Source organism: Melopsittacus undulatus, chromosome 6 (assembly GCF_012275295.1).
Source record: "Melopsittacus undulatus isolate bMelUnd1 chromosome 6, bMelUnd1.mat.Z, whole genome shotgun sequence".
Lineage (NCBI taxonomy): Eukaryota > Metazoa > Chordata > Aves > Psittaciformes > Psittaculidae > Melopsittacus > Melopsittacus undulatus.
In genome coordinates this window covers 37,960,591-37,976,448 of record NC_047532.1, presented here as the reverse complement: position 1 = coordinate 37,976,448, position 15,858 = coordinate 37,960,591, and the positions used below count along the sequence as shown (strand labels likewise).

General features: G+C 43.5%; 1 protein-coding gene across 8 annotated transcripts in view; it reads left to right on the top strand.

The window, feature by feature from the left end:
* The window catches only part of IFT80 (intraflagellar transport 80), a 62,567-nt gene extending 52,370 nt beyond the window's left edge, over positions 1-10,197 (top strand). For 5 of the 8 annotated variants that reach the window (XM_031042676.2, XM_031042675.1, XM_031042677.2 and 2 more), the window contains one exon: positions 9,892-10,197. In XM_031042676.2, coding sequence (XP_030898536.1) covers positions 9,892-10,038 — 147 coding nt within the window. In that variant the 3' untranslated portion in view covers positions 10,039-10,197. Of the gene's footprint in view, positions 1-1,427; positions 2,633-9,891 lie in introns of those variants that run through there. The other 3 variants (XR_004549699.1, XM_005141959.3, XR_004549700.1) reach the window with 2 other exon arrangements.
* Positions 10,198-15,858: the final 5,661 nt, after the last annotated feature.

Sequence of the window (15,858 nt, the reverse complement as noted above, 5' to 3'; positions counted from 1 at the left end):
TTTAAGGCTCTTGGCTACAGTGGTAACTAAATTCTTAATGCAGCCTGTCAGACTGGTATAGCAAAGGCAGTAGGAAATGTGAAGGGCATTGAAGAGAAAAGATTTGGTGCTGCTGTTCCTTCTCAGGGAAAAAGAGAGGTCTCAGATTTCCTTGCACCACTTAAAGTTATTTGAGGCTCAAGTAAGGAGTTTTAACCTCATTTCTATACTGTAGCTGAAAGCACTGACCTGCAATCAGATACAGAATCTAAACAATGTGCTTCATTGTTATATCTCACATCTTTATATATGAAGTATTATGAGTGTAATTTATATACTGAGAATCCATATCTTGGCATTGGCTAGACATCACTGGCAGGGGTTGTTGGCTTCACTGGCAAGTAGCTCTTGGGGCTGGATGGCAAGATTAGCCCTATATGTGGTATGTTCAGCATCTGTGTGACTTCTGTTAAAGCAAACACATTAATTTTTAGAGTGCCATAAAGATTTCAGTCATCAGATCCAAAGCATCTGGACCTAGTAAATGCATCCTGAATTGACCTTTTCACATGAGAATGTGGGGATTGCAGTTACATCTTTCCTCATAGAGAATCTTCCCTTTTATTTCATTACTTAGTTAGCAGTGTGACAACTACTCTGAAAATTCCCTGTGCAGCAGGTGAAATTCTTTTCCCATCCCGTCTTTGAAAGTCTTAAGTCTCCAGCAATGAAACTGAATTTTGCAACTACATTGTTGCCCAGTTTTTGGGTATATTTTGTAGTCATCAAATGCACTATGATCCATTCTTGTCAAGCATTTTTGGAAAGAAGAGCTTCTGTTGTACCCCACTGTACTACAGATATTGTATTATATCGATTGTCTAAAGTTTCACTGAAATATAATACAGCCAGAAGATTACAATTTGCTGCAGCTGGAGAAATGTCAAGATACAGCTAAAACATTTATTGATGTATAAGACAAATTTAAAGCAGAAATCTGATTTCTATTATATCAGATAACTAATGTAATATGCTATCAGTTTACTTGGTGGACTTCAGGTGCAGTCAAAAGACACCGCCACATGTAGTATTGATAAAGGGCTATATTCTCAGTAACAGGACACGGATGTCATATTTAAATTAGATGCAAGTTGATTGAAGTTATTTTTGAATTTTAATGGAGGTTTTTTTGCCAGACACAAGAAGATGTATTAGTATTTGTTAAAGTATGTCAAACTTGTTTTATTTTAAGGTGGAAAGCTCAGTTTGTTAGAACTCAGCTGTGCATTCATACATTAATATCCATTGGTATAGGTTGTCACTTACATGGGAAGAACTATATGATTCGTATGATCACTTTGTCATTCTAACTTACAATTGTCCTGTTAATATATCTGTTTGACCTCTATATATGTTAGTTGACCTCTGCATACTTGCTTTTCTTACAGCTGGAAGTTGATTGGAATAAAATCAAAGCCAAAATAGAAATGGAAATTGCTAAAGAAAGAGAACGAGCAGCAGCCAGTCCTGCAGTGAGAGCTAGTGTAACTGTACAGCAATAACTGTCCTTTTGGTCACCTTCATAAGTGCTTCTCAAATATATTGTACTGGCATATTTTTCCAAACATTAAAAAGCCACAGCAAACATTTCCTGCGGAACAGGAGTGAGAATCAATTGTTAACTGTTGGAAGGCAGGCAGAATTAGTTACTTACTACAGTCTCAATATAAGCTGGGTGTATTATGTTCTAATGCCCTAGCTCTAGTGAGTAGCTATGCTGTAGTCCACAATACATGTATGAGATAAAAGGGAAATTGACTGTCTTTCTTTTACTGGCTTTTAAATTTAATTGTCACTAAAATTATTTAACCTTGGTTGGCTCTAATTTAAATACCTATTTTCCTTTCTAAACACCTAGTTGAGTAGTTTGGTTATTTCTGCAACCTCAGGGACCTCTGAAAAGACTTGTTGAAATTGCCCCCAAAACAAATTCAGCAGGCTGTAAGTGTCGAAAATTAAAACAACTTGCACCTATAAAGTACAAAAGAATATTTTACTCACAGTTGGGGTACTACATATTTCTGCTAGTATGTATGTACAAGCAAGTTCTTTAATAGAAGATTTTTATTACTTCAGCAACTAAGGTTTGTGACTAGCAAGCTATCAATAAACAGTATTTTCTGAGATAAATTGTTTAAAATACTATGGAATGTACTTTGAATGTTGTCTGAAGTAACAAACAGCATTGTTGGTTGGTTTTGTAGTGTCCAGCACATATAATTGGCAATGTTATTGGGAGCTTCCTTAAGGTTCATATATCATATTAATTTCAAATAAAGAAGAGCTTTCTATTTATTTTTTTCTGCCCAAAGCACTTGATTTAAAAAAACTGTTTTTACATTTGTGTTATTTCATCAAGATATATTTTTTATTTAAATGTGAAAGTGGCTGCATATGTTAGATGCTCTTTGCAGAAGCCCTTTGCATTACAAATATGTGAGCAGGTTTTTCATAATTGACATTGTATCTTTTCAAATGTTGCCATCCAAATGTTAAATATCTGTATATCTGTAAATTTTTTTCTGGCTTGTGAATTGTTATATGACACTTTTTTTCATAGTTCACAAAATTCTTAATAAAAACAAGGGTTTTTTAAAAAATGTATCTTATACATGATGCATTAGGTGATCTGCATTGATTTATTTGACTGCTAAATAAAACAACATTTTTGACATAGCTCATCTGAAGCTCTACAGTATTCTGGTGTATACACCTTCACCTTCCATTGATTTGCAGAAGGCATTTGCTAGTTCCAGAATTGAGTTCAAAATATCACTAATGGCAAGCGTCTAATGTTAAATTTATGATGCCTGGCTCAGATGCAACATCATGCAACAAAAGCAGTTTTTGAAGACTAGTCTAGTGGTAGTATAAAGTCAGGGTTTCAGCTCAGTCTTGATCTTTTACTCTTGAACCAGTTGGAAGTACAGCAAAGGCAGCAAATTCACTCAGCTTCTTAAAAATGCCTGATGCGACATCTAACCATTGCATAGACTGAGATAAAACAGGAATGAATGCCACACTTGCCACACTGACTGCTCTTCGGGCTTATGTTAGTGTCATTCACAGAAAGTGATACATCAGGTTCTCCATATCTTAGTGGTGTTGAAAGGTGCTGTATTTGTAGGTGGTGGGAAAGATTGTTTAGTTCCTAAGCCAAAACACAAAAAAGACCTTACAGTATTTATCACTGATCAGATCTATTTTATTTCCACGTATGTCCAGTCCTGAACTACGTGCCGTGCTGAGCATCTGTGTGTTAAATAGAAAGCAAAACAAGTACTGGTTATTCTTTCTTTCATCAGGTTCTAATAAGCAGGTAACTTGGTTCAGTTCCAACCTTTGTTATGAAATCTGAATTTTAGAATATTCTCAGAAGATAATATTCATATGTGGCTTACTTGCAATTGTTGCAGCATTTTCACATACTGCACTTGCCATTCCAAGAAAAGTACCATCTGTCCAGTCCAAGGTAATTTTGTGCTGGTTTCTCTGGGGGTTTTAAAGTTCTGCATTGCATTTGTCTGTGCCTGTTTTTAGGCGTTTTCAATAGTTTGTTCAATGTCATCTATTTAAGTAAAAATACCTGAAGGATACATTTATAACAAGCTGCAAAAAGCCTGTGTACCTGTTTAGTGGGCCATCTTTGATGTATTCAGGTAAGGTTGGCGTATTAGCAAGCACAAAGTAAGACAAAACTACTTTTACCCTACTTCTGCTTATATCATATTGCCTCTTTTTGCAAACCCTGATTTAAAACCTTCCAGAGCTGTAAATAAAATGGCTGCTCAATTGCTGCTTTCATTATTGTCCAGTGCAAGAATATGGATTCTTCAATGATTTAAGTATACCTATTTTAAAAATAGATAGTGCACTATTTAATTATTGACTGTTTCATTCAAAGCATCGTAAACTAATTTAAGAATGGATTAATGATTGAAATGTAATTGGTTTAGATGCTGTTGTGATGGATCATTTATTCAAATATATTCAAATTTACCACAGCAGGATGGGTGTTGTAGTTCATGTGCTTCATTTGACCTTGACCACAGTTTGACCTGATTTTAAGAAGGGAGATTTAAATGGAAATGTGAAAAATGTATCTTTAGGTGAGGTAAAAGTTGAGTGTTTAAAAGCCATCAATTGATTAGGAAAGCAATATACTGGGAAAAAAATGTTGTGTGTATTAGGTAGCATTTCTGTCTTTAACTCTGCAAACATTGCATTTATCTCTCCTTGCATATGGGCTGGGAAATGATGTAAAAATACACAGATTCCACCACCACCCCTAAATTCTAGCCATGTAATGGGGGACAAACCTAAATAATCTGTTAGGGTAAGCCATACCCTTCCTTGCATTGGAGAAAGCCCATTTTTACTTCCCAGTCTTCATGCATTGTCCCTCATCTGCTGGGTTATGGGCAGAGGTTGTTTCTGTTCCCTATGGACAGTCCTATATTTATGAAGTCTAGCAGCCACCATACACTTGTAAGAAGTTACTGATGGTTGCTAGTGGTGACTGCAATGAAGAACAGTGGAAAGACTGTTCTAGAAACATCCTCTTGGATTTGTGGGGAAAAATTTAAAAATAAAATAAAATTGAAACTGCAGCTTTAATCTTGCTTTACACCATGCTTTTAACTGTGGTTTGCAACTATTCCAGGTAATGCAATTGGTTAAAGAAACATTCTTCATTTTTACCTCTAGCTTAGTTTTCTTATAGTTTGCATATTTTTGATAGTTCAGAGGAAGAAGGAAAAATATTTTTTGTGTTTTAGTATTGAAGGCAGTAAGGCTTTGAGGTCTTCATTTGTCTGTGGGATTTTATCCTTTGGAAAACTGAAGTTTTGAATTACCTGACATGAAAACTTTATTTTGCAGTATATGTAGAACCATTTTCTACTTCAGGAAAGTAATTGTTCATCTCTAAAAGATTCTATGTGTAAGATAACGCTGGGTATATCCCATTTGTAGAAGAGGACAGAAGTTGTGTCATAGAAGCATCTTTGAGGTAGACAAGAGGTGACAGCAGTTAAGGGGTCTGGAAGTTACAAGTGCCAGGCTTTGATTACAGCTTTGCTGTGGGCTTTCACTGCCTCACTTATTCCATCTGCAGGTGGGAGTGTAATGTATTTAGCAATGTTGCAAAGTTTGGTTTTGGATTCTAAGAAGTTAATGCACATAATGCAGTCAGACAGTGGAAAGGCTGACGAGTCATAACTCTAAAGGTTTTCAAACCCCAAACCAATAAACGTTAATAAATGTCATGGCACTTGATTAAGATGCCCAGTGCTGTTATTCCCTTATCGATAGATGAAGTCATCCTGTAGTCATCCTGCACACCTGTGCAAGCTGGCAACAGGACCAAACCACCTCTTCAGCTGAGCCCAGCACCTGGAAAGATACCACACTCATCATCATCATGATAGAATGGTTTGGGTTGGAAGGGACCTTAAAGATCATCTAGCACCAACACCCCTGCCATGGGCAGGTTTCTTGTCTGCCTCTTCAGGCACCAGGATGCTTCTTTAAGGTGTCCCTGGAGCCTTCTCCTTGCCCAGGCTGAATAACCCTAGCTCTCTCAGCCTGTCTCCATAGAAGAGGTGCTCCAGCGCTTGGATCATCTTCTTGGCCTCCTCTGGACTCACTTCAGATTCACTTCCTTCTTGTGTTGGGGGCCCCACAGTTGGATGCAGCACTACAGGGGGGTCTCATGACAGTGGAGTAGAGGGGAAGAATCACCTCCCTCAACCTGCTGGTCATGCTGCTTTTGGTACAGCCCAGAAGAATCTTCTCATTTGGGAGAATCTTTAATGGCATATCTGTGAGTTGCTTGTGTCATGGTTAAGCTGCTTGATTAATCCTGTAAGCTTTAAAAGCTTGTAGCTGGAGGAAGGGCATCATTCTGGCAAAATTTGAGATTAATGTCTTGCCAAAATGATGCCGTCTGTTTTATAAATGATGAAAATCCCCCAGTTATTTTTTCTTGAAATCTAAACTGTAAAGGAATTTATCATTTCAGTCGAGGGGCACAAACCAAACATAGTGGGTTTACATTACTTTCCTTGGAGAGGGACTTTTTGCATGGGCATGTAGGAATAGGACAAGGGGGAATGGCTTTAAACTGACAGAGGGGAGATTTACATTAGACATCAGGAAGAAATTCTTTTCAGTGAGGGTGATGAGGCACTGGCACAGGTTGCCCAGAGCAGCTGTAGCTGCCCCATCTTTGGCAGTGTGCAAGGCCAGATTGGGCACAGCTTTGAGCAAGCTGGTGTAGTGGAAGGTGTCATTGCCCATGGCAGGGGTGTTGGTGCTAGATGATCTTTAAGGTCCCTTCCAACCCAAACCACTTTAGGATTGTATGATAATCTGTGCTACCTGCTGGGCTCAGCTGAAGTGGTATTGAAGAGCTAATGCCCATTTGCAAGGAGCTCACATCTGCTACAGCCTTCTGACTTTAAACCTTAAATAAAATGTTGAGGTGTGGAAAAATACTTGGAAATGGGTGTAGTCTGCCTAATGATGGATCCATGAAAAAAAGCACTCACACAGTGATGACACTGCTTCTTAAAAATTAAAATAAACTAGGAGATTTCTCTCTGAGCTTTCATTAAGTGATTGGAGCATGCAAGCCTCCAACATATAAACCATTGCAAATTGTTGCTCTTCCAGGAATTATGTTTTTGGGGGCTTGACACATCTGCAATGTCAGGGAAGAACTCCATTGTTCATAATTTTTTCCAAAGCTCTCATGACTCATCCTACTTTCATTCCAGATGTTAATCAGTGGTTTTCCATACAAATTAACCAATCTGCATATTCATTTCTGTTCAAAATAGAACATAGAAAGTTCTGTGTCAGTGCAAAATAGATACACGGCATAATTTTACCCCATTTCAATTATTGGCTGATTTATATTGATGACTATGGGGATTAGATCTGCCAACTGTGTTTTTATCTTGCACATCCATGGAAGTAAGAATTTACAATAAAAAACCCAAGGCCAACTATTTAGTAACCACCAGAGAGCATAAGTTCTTTTTTACTTTGTGAATTAATATTGATACAATCAATTGAAAAGAAGCTTATGGAGTTTATTATACATAGGGTTGATATATCTAGAAACAAAAGCGAGGTCAAAAATACTTCGGAAAGAGTTATAACAACCATGGAAGGAAAAAATTGAGAAAATAGGCACTGCAGGCTGTTAAATCCCTGATGACTGTGGCCAAGTGTTGGCAAAGGCATGTGCATGTGCTGCCCTTCATGGATTGTGCGTCATCCAGCTGGACTCACAGAGTCCTGTGCATAGGAGAGTAAACCTTTCTCTCCTGGTATCCTTCTCTTTTTCCCCCTGATTGGAAGCTTGTAGCATGCTGGATTTTGGTATTTCCTGTAAGGTACCAACCCTGCAGGTGACTGCATGTGGTTACAAAAGAGCCCACCAAAACCTGCAAGAGCACCCATGGAAACACGTTTCTACTAGTTTGCTTAAAAAGCTGAAAGTTAAGGGTATATGAATGATGAATATTACTATAGAAGAAGATACAAAGTTCTGCTTGGTGAGCACAAAAGAGCCCAAGCAGGACTTAGCTGTTTGCTGCTGCTCTAAAAAGGGACAAATTTCGTTTGCATTACGGCATGGTGTCCTAGGAAGCCAACTTGGCTTGATAAAGTTGTATTGTTTTCAGTTGCCTTATTCACTTCAGAATAGTCATAGTAATAAATAACCAATAATGGAAAAGCTAGAAGCTTTCTAAAATAAATGTCATTCTTGATTATATCACCTAGAGATAGAGGGACAATTGGGAAAAAGCAATTTATTTTTATATTTCGGGATTGATATTAAATATGGAAATCTTGAGACTTCCATTTCTTTATTTTTGTAACGTCAGATATATCCCATGCCACATTAATTCAGCGGCTCCAGTATCAGCTATTTCATGACTCTGTAAATACATTTGTGTTCTACTTGCCCGTCTGAATATATATATAATTGGAATTGCGACAGCTATAACATCACTTGTGGTTTTATGCAATCAGTGGCATATGCAGATGGTTGTGCACTGAGCCCTTTGTTAATATAAAGAGAGCGTGACAATTATCTGCCCAGGAGTTATCCTGAGTGTCTGGCTACTGTCTTCTCCTAGGATCAGCTCTTTGCCTTTCTCTAAAATCTGATGTACTAATGCATCCTCTGCACTGATACTTCACACTGTATGGTATGGGGGTAAGCTGGGGAGAAGAAAAGTTTTTGCAAATTGATTGTATGTAAAAATCTATATTTCCAAAGTATATTTTATTGATCCAATTCAGTCAACATTTGCCCCAAGCTATAAAATTTCAAATACTGAAATGCAAACTGATAGTTTTAATTCAAGTACCTTTACCTTGCTGTGAAGGTTTCTACTGAGAACTGAGTGCTACATATGAAAATGTGATGGTCTGATATCTCCAGGGAAAGAGGGGGATATGTTCATTCTCTGCACAGAGCTAGGCAAGATGCCTGGAACAATTAGATTAAATGGATGAACAAAAAATATAATGTTTAATTACTTCTCTGTCTTTTGTGAAGGGTCTGCAAGAACTTTTTTCTTTATGGAAAGAAATAACTATGGTAGTTGGAATCCTGCATTTTGAAAATAATCTAATCTCTATACTAAATAAGCATTCAGGTTTTCTTTGAGATTAAACCTTCAAGTCTTCAAATCAAACCTTGAGATATGCCTTCAAAAAAGGGAAAAGAGGTCTCGTATGTACATCTCCATGTGCTGTGAAAGATCCTCAGTTTCACCCCAAGTGCTAATTTCAAGCTAGGAAGAAAGAAAGGTATTTTATGAGGTCTTTGAGCACAAACTGTTTCCAGTCTGGAAGGGAGAGCTCAGGTGAAGCTCAGGGTAATTGTGCATGAAGCAGTAATCAATGGATAACTAAGGACTAAGTTAGATGCTCCCAGCTAATTCAACAGTGGTATTGGTAAGGATCAAGATGACTTTGCTGGTGCTTATTATTTGTCTTGCTAAAGTTTTCCAGTAAAAAGCACCCAGCACTTGACAGGACTACTGTCTGCAGATAGACATGAGCACAGACTGCTCAAACCTCTCCATGGAATTGCTTCAGACTTGACCTTGAGTAATTTAGTACAGGGGTGAGTCTTGCTCAGTCTTTGGTATCCCCTTGCTTGGACATGACCACAGGGACCAATGTGCCGTGGGCCAAAGATGATAATGCTTTGATTTCTATTTAAGATATTTTTCATTGACAACTGGACTTCTTAGAAACTGTGTTAGCCATCCCCCAGTAAGGGCATAGCACCAAACTGGGCCATATTTTCAGCATAGTCTTTCTTTCTCAGAATGTTCTCCTAGACCCAAATATTTTGGCATAGAAAAAGGAGATTGAGGAAAAACTATTGATTTATCTACTCAAAATCGTATTTCAGTCCTGAAAGTTGCTTTTTCTGCTGCAGCTGCCCAAAGTGTATTCTGGCAGTGAATGTCCCACAGAAAACACACTTTTTCAAAGTCAGACTGCTTAAGAGTTGATCAGAAGTGAACCATGGAGAGTCTTCCTTGTCCTTTCCATGTGTAAATGAAATTTTCCTTCTCCCTGGTCCCTCCACAAACTCCTCTCTGGGGAAAAGAGGGAGGACAACTCTGCCCAAGGAGGACAAAATAGTAATAATGCAATATTAAAGTAGAACTATACAGCAGTGAGTCCTTCATTTCTATGTTGCTATTTAAAATAAAGAATTTCCCCATTATGTGGCATATTTCATTGAAAAACAGCCTTCCCATCAAATGCTGATTTTTATGAAGGTCCTAATATTGGTTCCCTTGTTGCATGCAGCACTGCTCCCATGTCAGCATAACCCAAGAAGCTTCAGATTGGGAAGTGTGGCAGGATCAGGTCTGGATTCTCCGAGTTACAACTGTCTCAGACCCTCCTCCTCCTCTTCCTCCACCTTTGGCTGCCTCAATTGCCTGCACTATATAAAAAAGGACTCATCTTCCAGTAAAAACAGGGTTGCCACTTCAACCAGATACAAAGATTTTATGCAGCATCTGGGAACATCTTTCTGTCTTAGCAATTTTGTCTGTGTTGTAGAAATGTTTAGAAGCCGTACCAATAAATATTTCAAAATTCAGATGCAAACATCAATAGCTACAGCCATATCTGTGTCTGACATATATATAAAGCCCCAGTTCTGCAGGATGAGAAATGCATCTCTTGCACCTAAATGATTCACCAGTCTTGCCTGCAAGGGGAGCAGGGGTATCTCGCTCTTGTTGGGAGCTCTTTAGCTGGAACCCACATAGTAAGGCAGCTGTTTTATGGAGTGAGGTATCAGGTTTCTTGAAGGGTTTGGGGCAGGAGACCTGGCAGCAGTCAGCACCGAGGCCTGGTGTGCCATGTGCTAGGTTGGGCCAGTCATTTCCCTTACAGCAGCAGTGATCCCAGGTCACCTCAGTGAAATAAAGAGCACAGCATCAGGAGGTGCTAATATTTTATTAGCAAGCTTTGGAGGTTGCCCTCCTTCATTTGCCTTGCTGACAAAGGCAAGACTACGTACAACCACCAAGTGATGCCAAAGGGGAAAGCCCAGTCTTGCTTTTCCCCATGCTTGCACCTATGGGTGCAGGGATTGCTCTGTCAAACTGATGTCATGCAGTTGTGTCCATGCAGACCCCGCTGCCCATGCATGGTCTCCTGCTGCTTCCACAGGTGAGCAAACCCAGCATTCCAGTCACACACATGCCCACAGCACGTTCCTGGCGAGGGGGGATGGGCTGCTCAGTTCCTAATGAACTGCAACTGTTTCCATCACCTCATGAAGAACATGTCATTGTGTCAGAGGTGATGTCATTGTGGAGGTGATGTCCTTGTATTGGAGGCAGTGTCCCCAGTTCAGCTTCCTCCTGGATGACTTAATGATTTATCCTTCTTTTTGACCAGAAGCAGTGATTTCTGGCCACCATGCTGCCCAGCCTACACTCCCAGGGAGGTGGGGCGGGAGCTGCTCCCACGGCTGCAGTTCTCTCCAGGACTGTGGTGTGTCCCTCGGGGGAGCCCTGGGGTTTTGCAGGCTGTCTCACTGGCCACAAGAGTATCCGTTTCCCCCATCCCTCCGTGGGCCTTGGCATCCTGCAGGCTGTCGCCCTGGAACCCCTGTATGTCCTTCTGCAAAGCCCGGTGTTCCGCACGCCATCCTGCCGTGGACCGTACTGTGGTGGACAACATTTCGTCTCCCCGGGAGTCCACAGTGTCCCTCCGTGGAACGCCAATGCGTCCCTCCCGGAGACAGCCGTGTCTGGACCCACATCTCCCCTGGCGACCAACCGCTGACTGTCCCCCAGTGGTGCCAGCTTTCCGTCCCGCGGGGACCTCTGTGTCTCTCTGCTCAGCGTCCCGTCCGCGGGTCCGCAGCGGGCAGGGGCCTCAGCCGCAGCCGCCCCCGGCCCCATCCCCGGCCCCGAGGGGATGGCGGGGGCAGCGCTGCGCCTCCTCGTAGCTGGGCAGGTGCTTCACCTTCTCGTAGTGGGGCAGCGGCGGCAGCTCCAGCTCCGGCCCCGGCGCGGCGGCGGGAGCCCCCGCGTCCGGCAGCGCGTCCGGAGGGGCGGCGGGGCAGGGCCCGGGGCCGAGCGAGGGGCTGCTGCGGGCGGGTGCGGGGCGGCGGCGGGGCGCGGGGCAGGCGCGGCGGCGGAGAACGCAACCGGCGGCCACTAGTGCCAGGAGGACGAGCAGCGCCGCCAGCCTCCGCGCCAGCCACCGCGCCTGCGGAAGCCATGCGTGCCCCGCCGCCAGCCCTGACCTGGCCCCGCCGCAGCCATTCCGCCCGCACGGCACCGGCCCCCTCCCGCCCGTCATCCTCCGTGCCCCCCGCAACCCGTGTCCGGTCGCGGCGCGCACCTTCCGCGGAGCCAGCGGCGCTCTCCGCGGGTGCGGGCTGACACCCCGCGTCCCGCCCGGCGGGAGCCGCGTTTTATCCGCGCAGGGCCGGGTTTTAGCCCTGATGAAAAATTGATGGGGCTATTTGGCGGCGGTTCATAGACTAATGCGGCGGCAGCGGTGCGGAACGGGGCACAGGGCCAGGCTCGGTCCCTGCGCCGCGGAGGCGTGGGACTCGGCAGCCCCACACCTACCAGAGGGGTCACCAACGGGGCGTCCCTGCCACCCGAGCTTCGAGCTAAATGTGCCCCAAAACTTACCACTGAGCCAAAACTTACCTACCCCGATTGGCAGCAGGATCCCTGGCTAGGGATAATCTGTGCTTGAGGACATGAGGATGAGCAATACCCGGGGATGTGGGATAAACCCATGGGTGCAGGGATGAGCAGTACATGAGGACACAGGGATGAGTGGTACCAAAGGACATGGGGCTGAATTACACCTGAGGATGCAGGAGTAAGCAGCATCCAGGGACATGAAGATAAGTGGTACCTGAGCCCTTAGTGACTCGTAGGAAGGGACCTGCAAGATACATGCCACTTAAAATGGACAACTGCAGTGTCAGAGCAGGCAGCGACAGGCTGTTTCTCTAGTGCCTCTGTAAAGAAGGCACAGATAAGAGTGAGCTCCTCCCTCTTCCTTTCTGTTGGTTTTTATTCCTACCATTAAGGTTTCACAGCTGTTCACCTGTTGGCAAGGTAAGTGGGTCCCCGTTTCACCCAGTGGTGACCATTGTCCACACTTCTGAGGACCCAAGCCATCACTTCGTCCAGCTCCTGTAACTGCAGCCCCTTGGCTGTGTTGTTTGCTGATTACTCTCAGCTCAATTGCAAAACTCCTCAGGCAACCAGGAGAGAAGAGGGAGGTCTGCTCTACTTCATGGAAAAATTTCCTAATACAGAACATGGCAAAAAGTGACTAGTACTTTACTGCTTGGTTTCCTCTAAGATGATCATGCCAAATCTGATACACATCAGCTAACCCACCTACATGACTGGCATGTGTAATGTGTTTGTTTCCTTTGTCCTGTTTACTTGAGCTGCAATGATTTTGTTGATGGTATTTGTAAGCAATACTCCTACTGTTATCCCTACATTTGGTAATTCATGCCTATCGTACTTATTATGGATTTTGCAATGCTCAGGACCAAAGATGGGAAGAAAACATTCTCGGAAGTGATACAGCATTGAGCAGAGTTTGCATAAAAATAATCTGAAAGGAAGGAGGGGGTAATGGTGCTGGGCTTCTGGCAAACAATGAGAAACCACAGTTTCTTTCTGTATCTTTAGAGGTTTATTCTGCATATGCTTCCTCACTTTATGGGCATTTGTCCCTGAACCTGGGAGCTGGGAATCACGGGAAAGGTGAGCTTTAGGCACAGTGCCAAGGCAAGAGGATGATGCCAGAGGAGCACAGCTCCAGCCCCAGGTCCTTTAGGACCAACCTGCCAGGGCAGTGCCAGCTCTGCTCCCCCACATAAGGGGCTGCTTGTAGGGACCTTGGCCCTTTGCCTCTGGGATGCATCCTGACCTGCAGGCAGCAGGACGGGGGATGCTGAACACCAGCTCCAGCAGCAGCTCCCTGCCATGCCTGGGCCCACATTCACTCCAGGCTCTTGATAACAACTGATGAGATTGTTTTAAAGGCAAGTAAGATAGTGAATAAATAGCAGAGTGCTTGGCAAAACCTACCTATCCATCAGGAAAGCACAGCATTTAAACATTTCTGATAAGCTGTAACTCTGCAATTGGAGCACTATGAAATATTAAAGCCTGTTGATTGCTCATTAAATTGAACATTTTGGCTGGCACTCCAGCATGCGCCAGGCTTTGTTGCTCAGCCTGCAGACATGGCTGAGGATCGCTTCTGTGCCCCATCAGATGAGGAGAACTGGGGCCAGAGGGAAAAGGGTGCTGCAATAGGAAGAAGAAGGAATTGGGTTAGGGAGAATTGGGGTGGTGCATCAGTGGAGCTGTGTCAACTGCTGGTTCAGCTTTTGGAAACATACAGACAGCGTCCTCTGCCCAGCTGTGTGAGGATAGTGGGCAGGCAGGGTTAATTTTTTCTGTGACTGGTGTCACCTCAGAGTAATGAAGCCATAGGCAGCTGCAGCTGCTAATTGGAGATGAAGGAAAGGGGATTTTTGGAAGTGTGGCCACTCTGCTGTGGGTCAGCATGGTGTGTAGGATTGCTTGTTAGCTCCCTGGGATGGTAAATGGTGAGAGAGAATGAAGGAAGGCTGCAGCCACTCTGGGATCACCAGGAGCCCTGGCACCAGTCAGGGAGCTGAACCACTGAGCTGGCCTTGCTGGGGAAGCAGCAGCCGCACTGGCGCAGTGAACACTGGGACGTAGCAGCCCCCCTGCTCAGCACCTGTGGGGTAACCTCGCCTCTGCTCCTCCATGAGCAGGAATTTGACACAGGGTAGTAAGCATCCACCTGCAGGTGATGGTCCAGCTGGGGAGCTTGAGGAGTTTACTGACTCACTTGAGACAAGGATGGAGGCAGCAGATGCTCCTGTGAGATGTGCTGAGTGTGGGGCCAGATGTGATGATTTTCCACCTCTGAGGGAAGAGGCTGTGGGCTGGGCAGTGCTGGTGGTGTGGTGATGAGCTGGGGTCCCCCCCGGTGCAGTCTGTTGCAAAGGCAGCTCTCTGCCTGCTACCACAAACAAGTGTTTCAGAGCTATGCTCAGGCTTGACACATCAAGGCAGCTGGGAGACTCTGGAGCTCTGGAACCTCATAATTCACCTTGTAATTGTCATAAACAAGCATACAACCAGTTAATTACATTTATATTTATAAATTGTATTCGTATTAGAACTCCAGTTCAACAGTTTGAACCTTTATACTGATCCATACCTCTGAAAGATTCTGGCAAACAATGCCATCAGCTACTGAAGTGTGGCAAGTGGCCCTGTGTGCCAAAGGAGTCCCCATGTGCTCTAAGAAGTTTCTTCTGGTTAGATCCAAATGGAGCTGCCTTTTTTCCAGGTGACTCTGAATGCCAGGCTGGTGTGTCGTCCTGAAAGTGTTTTTGACAGGGATGGGAGTGCAATAGTAACAGAAAGCATTTTTTCTATTAGCAGGAACATCACTCGTAGGGAGTTCAAGATGCTTTCCAAATTGTCATGACCTTTCTCACTGGCAAAAAAGAAATGAAGTTACAGGTGAGATGGCACAGATGTTTGTCAGAAGTCTTGAAAATGGTAAGGTTGCTATAACATATAATTTTTCTTTAATTGCACATCCACAGTGTGCTATTATCACTTATCTGTTTGCAGCTGTGGCCTATTTAGGTATTGAAAACCCCAAGTAAGACACTGGTTACGGTGCTTGCGAGTGAGACCTACAAACCAGGCCTAGGCACTGTGGCACAGCACCTCCATGCTCCCCTCCACCCCTCTCTGCATCATGGTTTTCCAATCCCCATCGTGTTCCTGTGCCAAAGCCAGGTGCAGCTTCAAGTACTTGTCTGCAGCTGGAAGGGTGATGGTGGGGGGGAAAACCCCATGGGCAATGGGGGAAGCAGAGAAACAAGTTTTCTGGGTAACTACCCAAAGTTGGAGAACTGAAAAGCCAGGACACATTGTCACAGCTATTAGTTTCCCAGAAAGAAAGGATGGCATAAGTTTGGTTGTGAAAAATGCATGAATTTCCTTTTATTTTACATGTATGTTCTATATAAGTATATATACAAATATTTCATTTATTTATTTGTAAATGCTAAAGCAGAATATGTGTAAAGGAGAAGCATTTCTCCCCTTGCACCCAGCCCAAACACAGGTGAAGGCAGGACAATCTTGCCCATCCAAAATGTTGTCCTATTTCATGCTTCCTCCTCCTCCTCTGGATACTGGTGTGGAT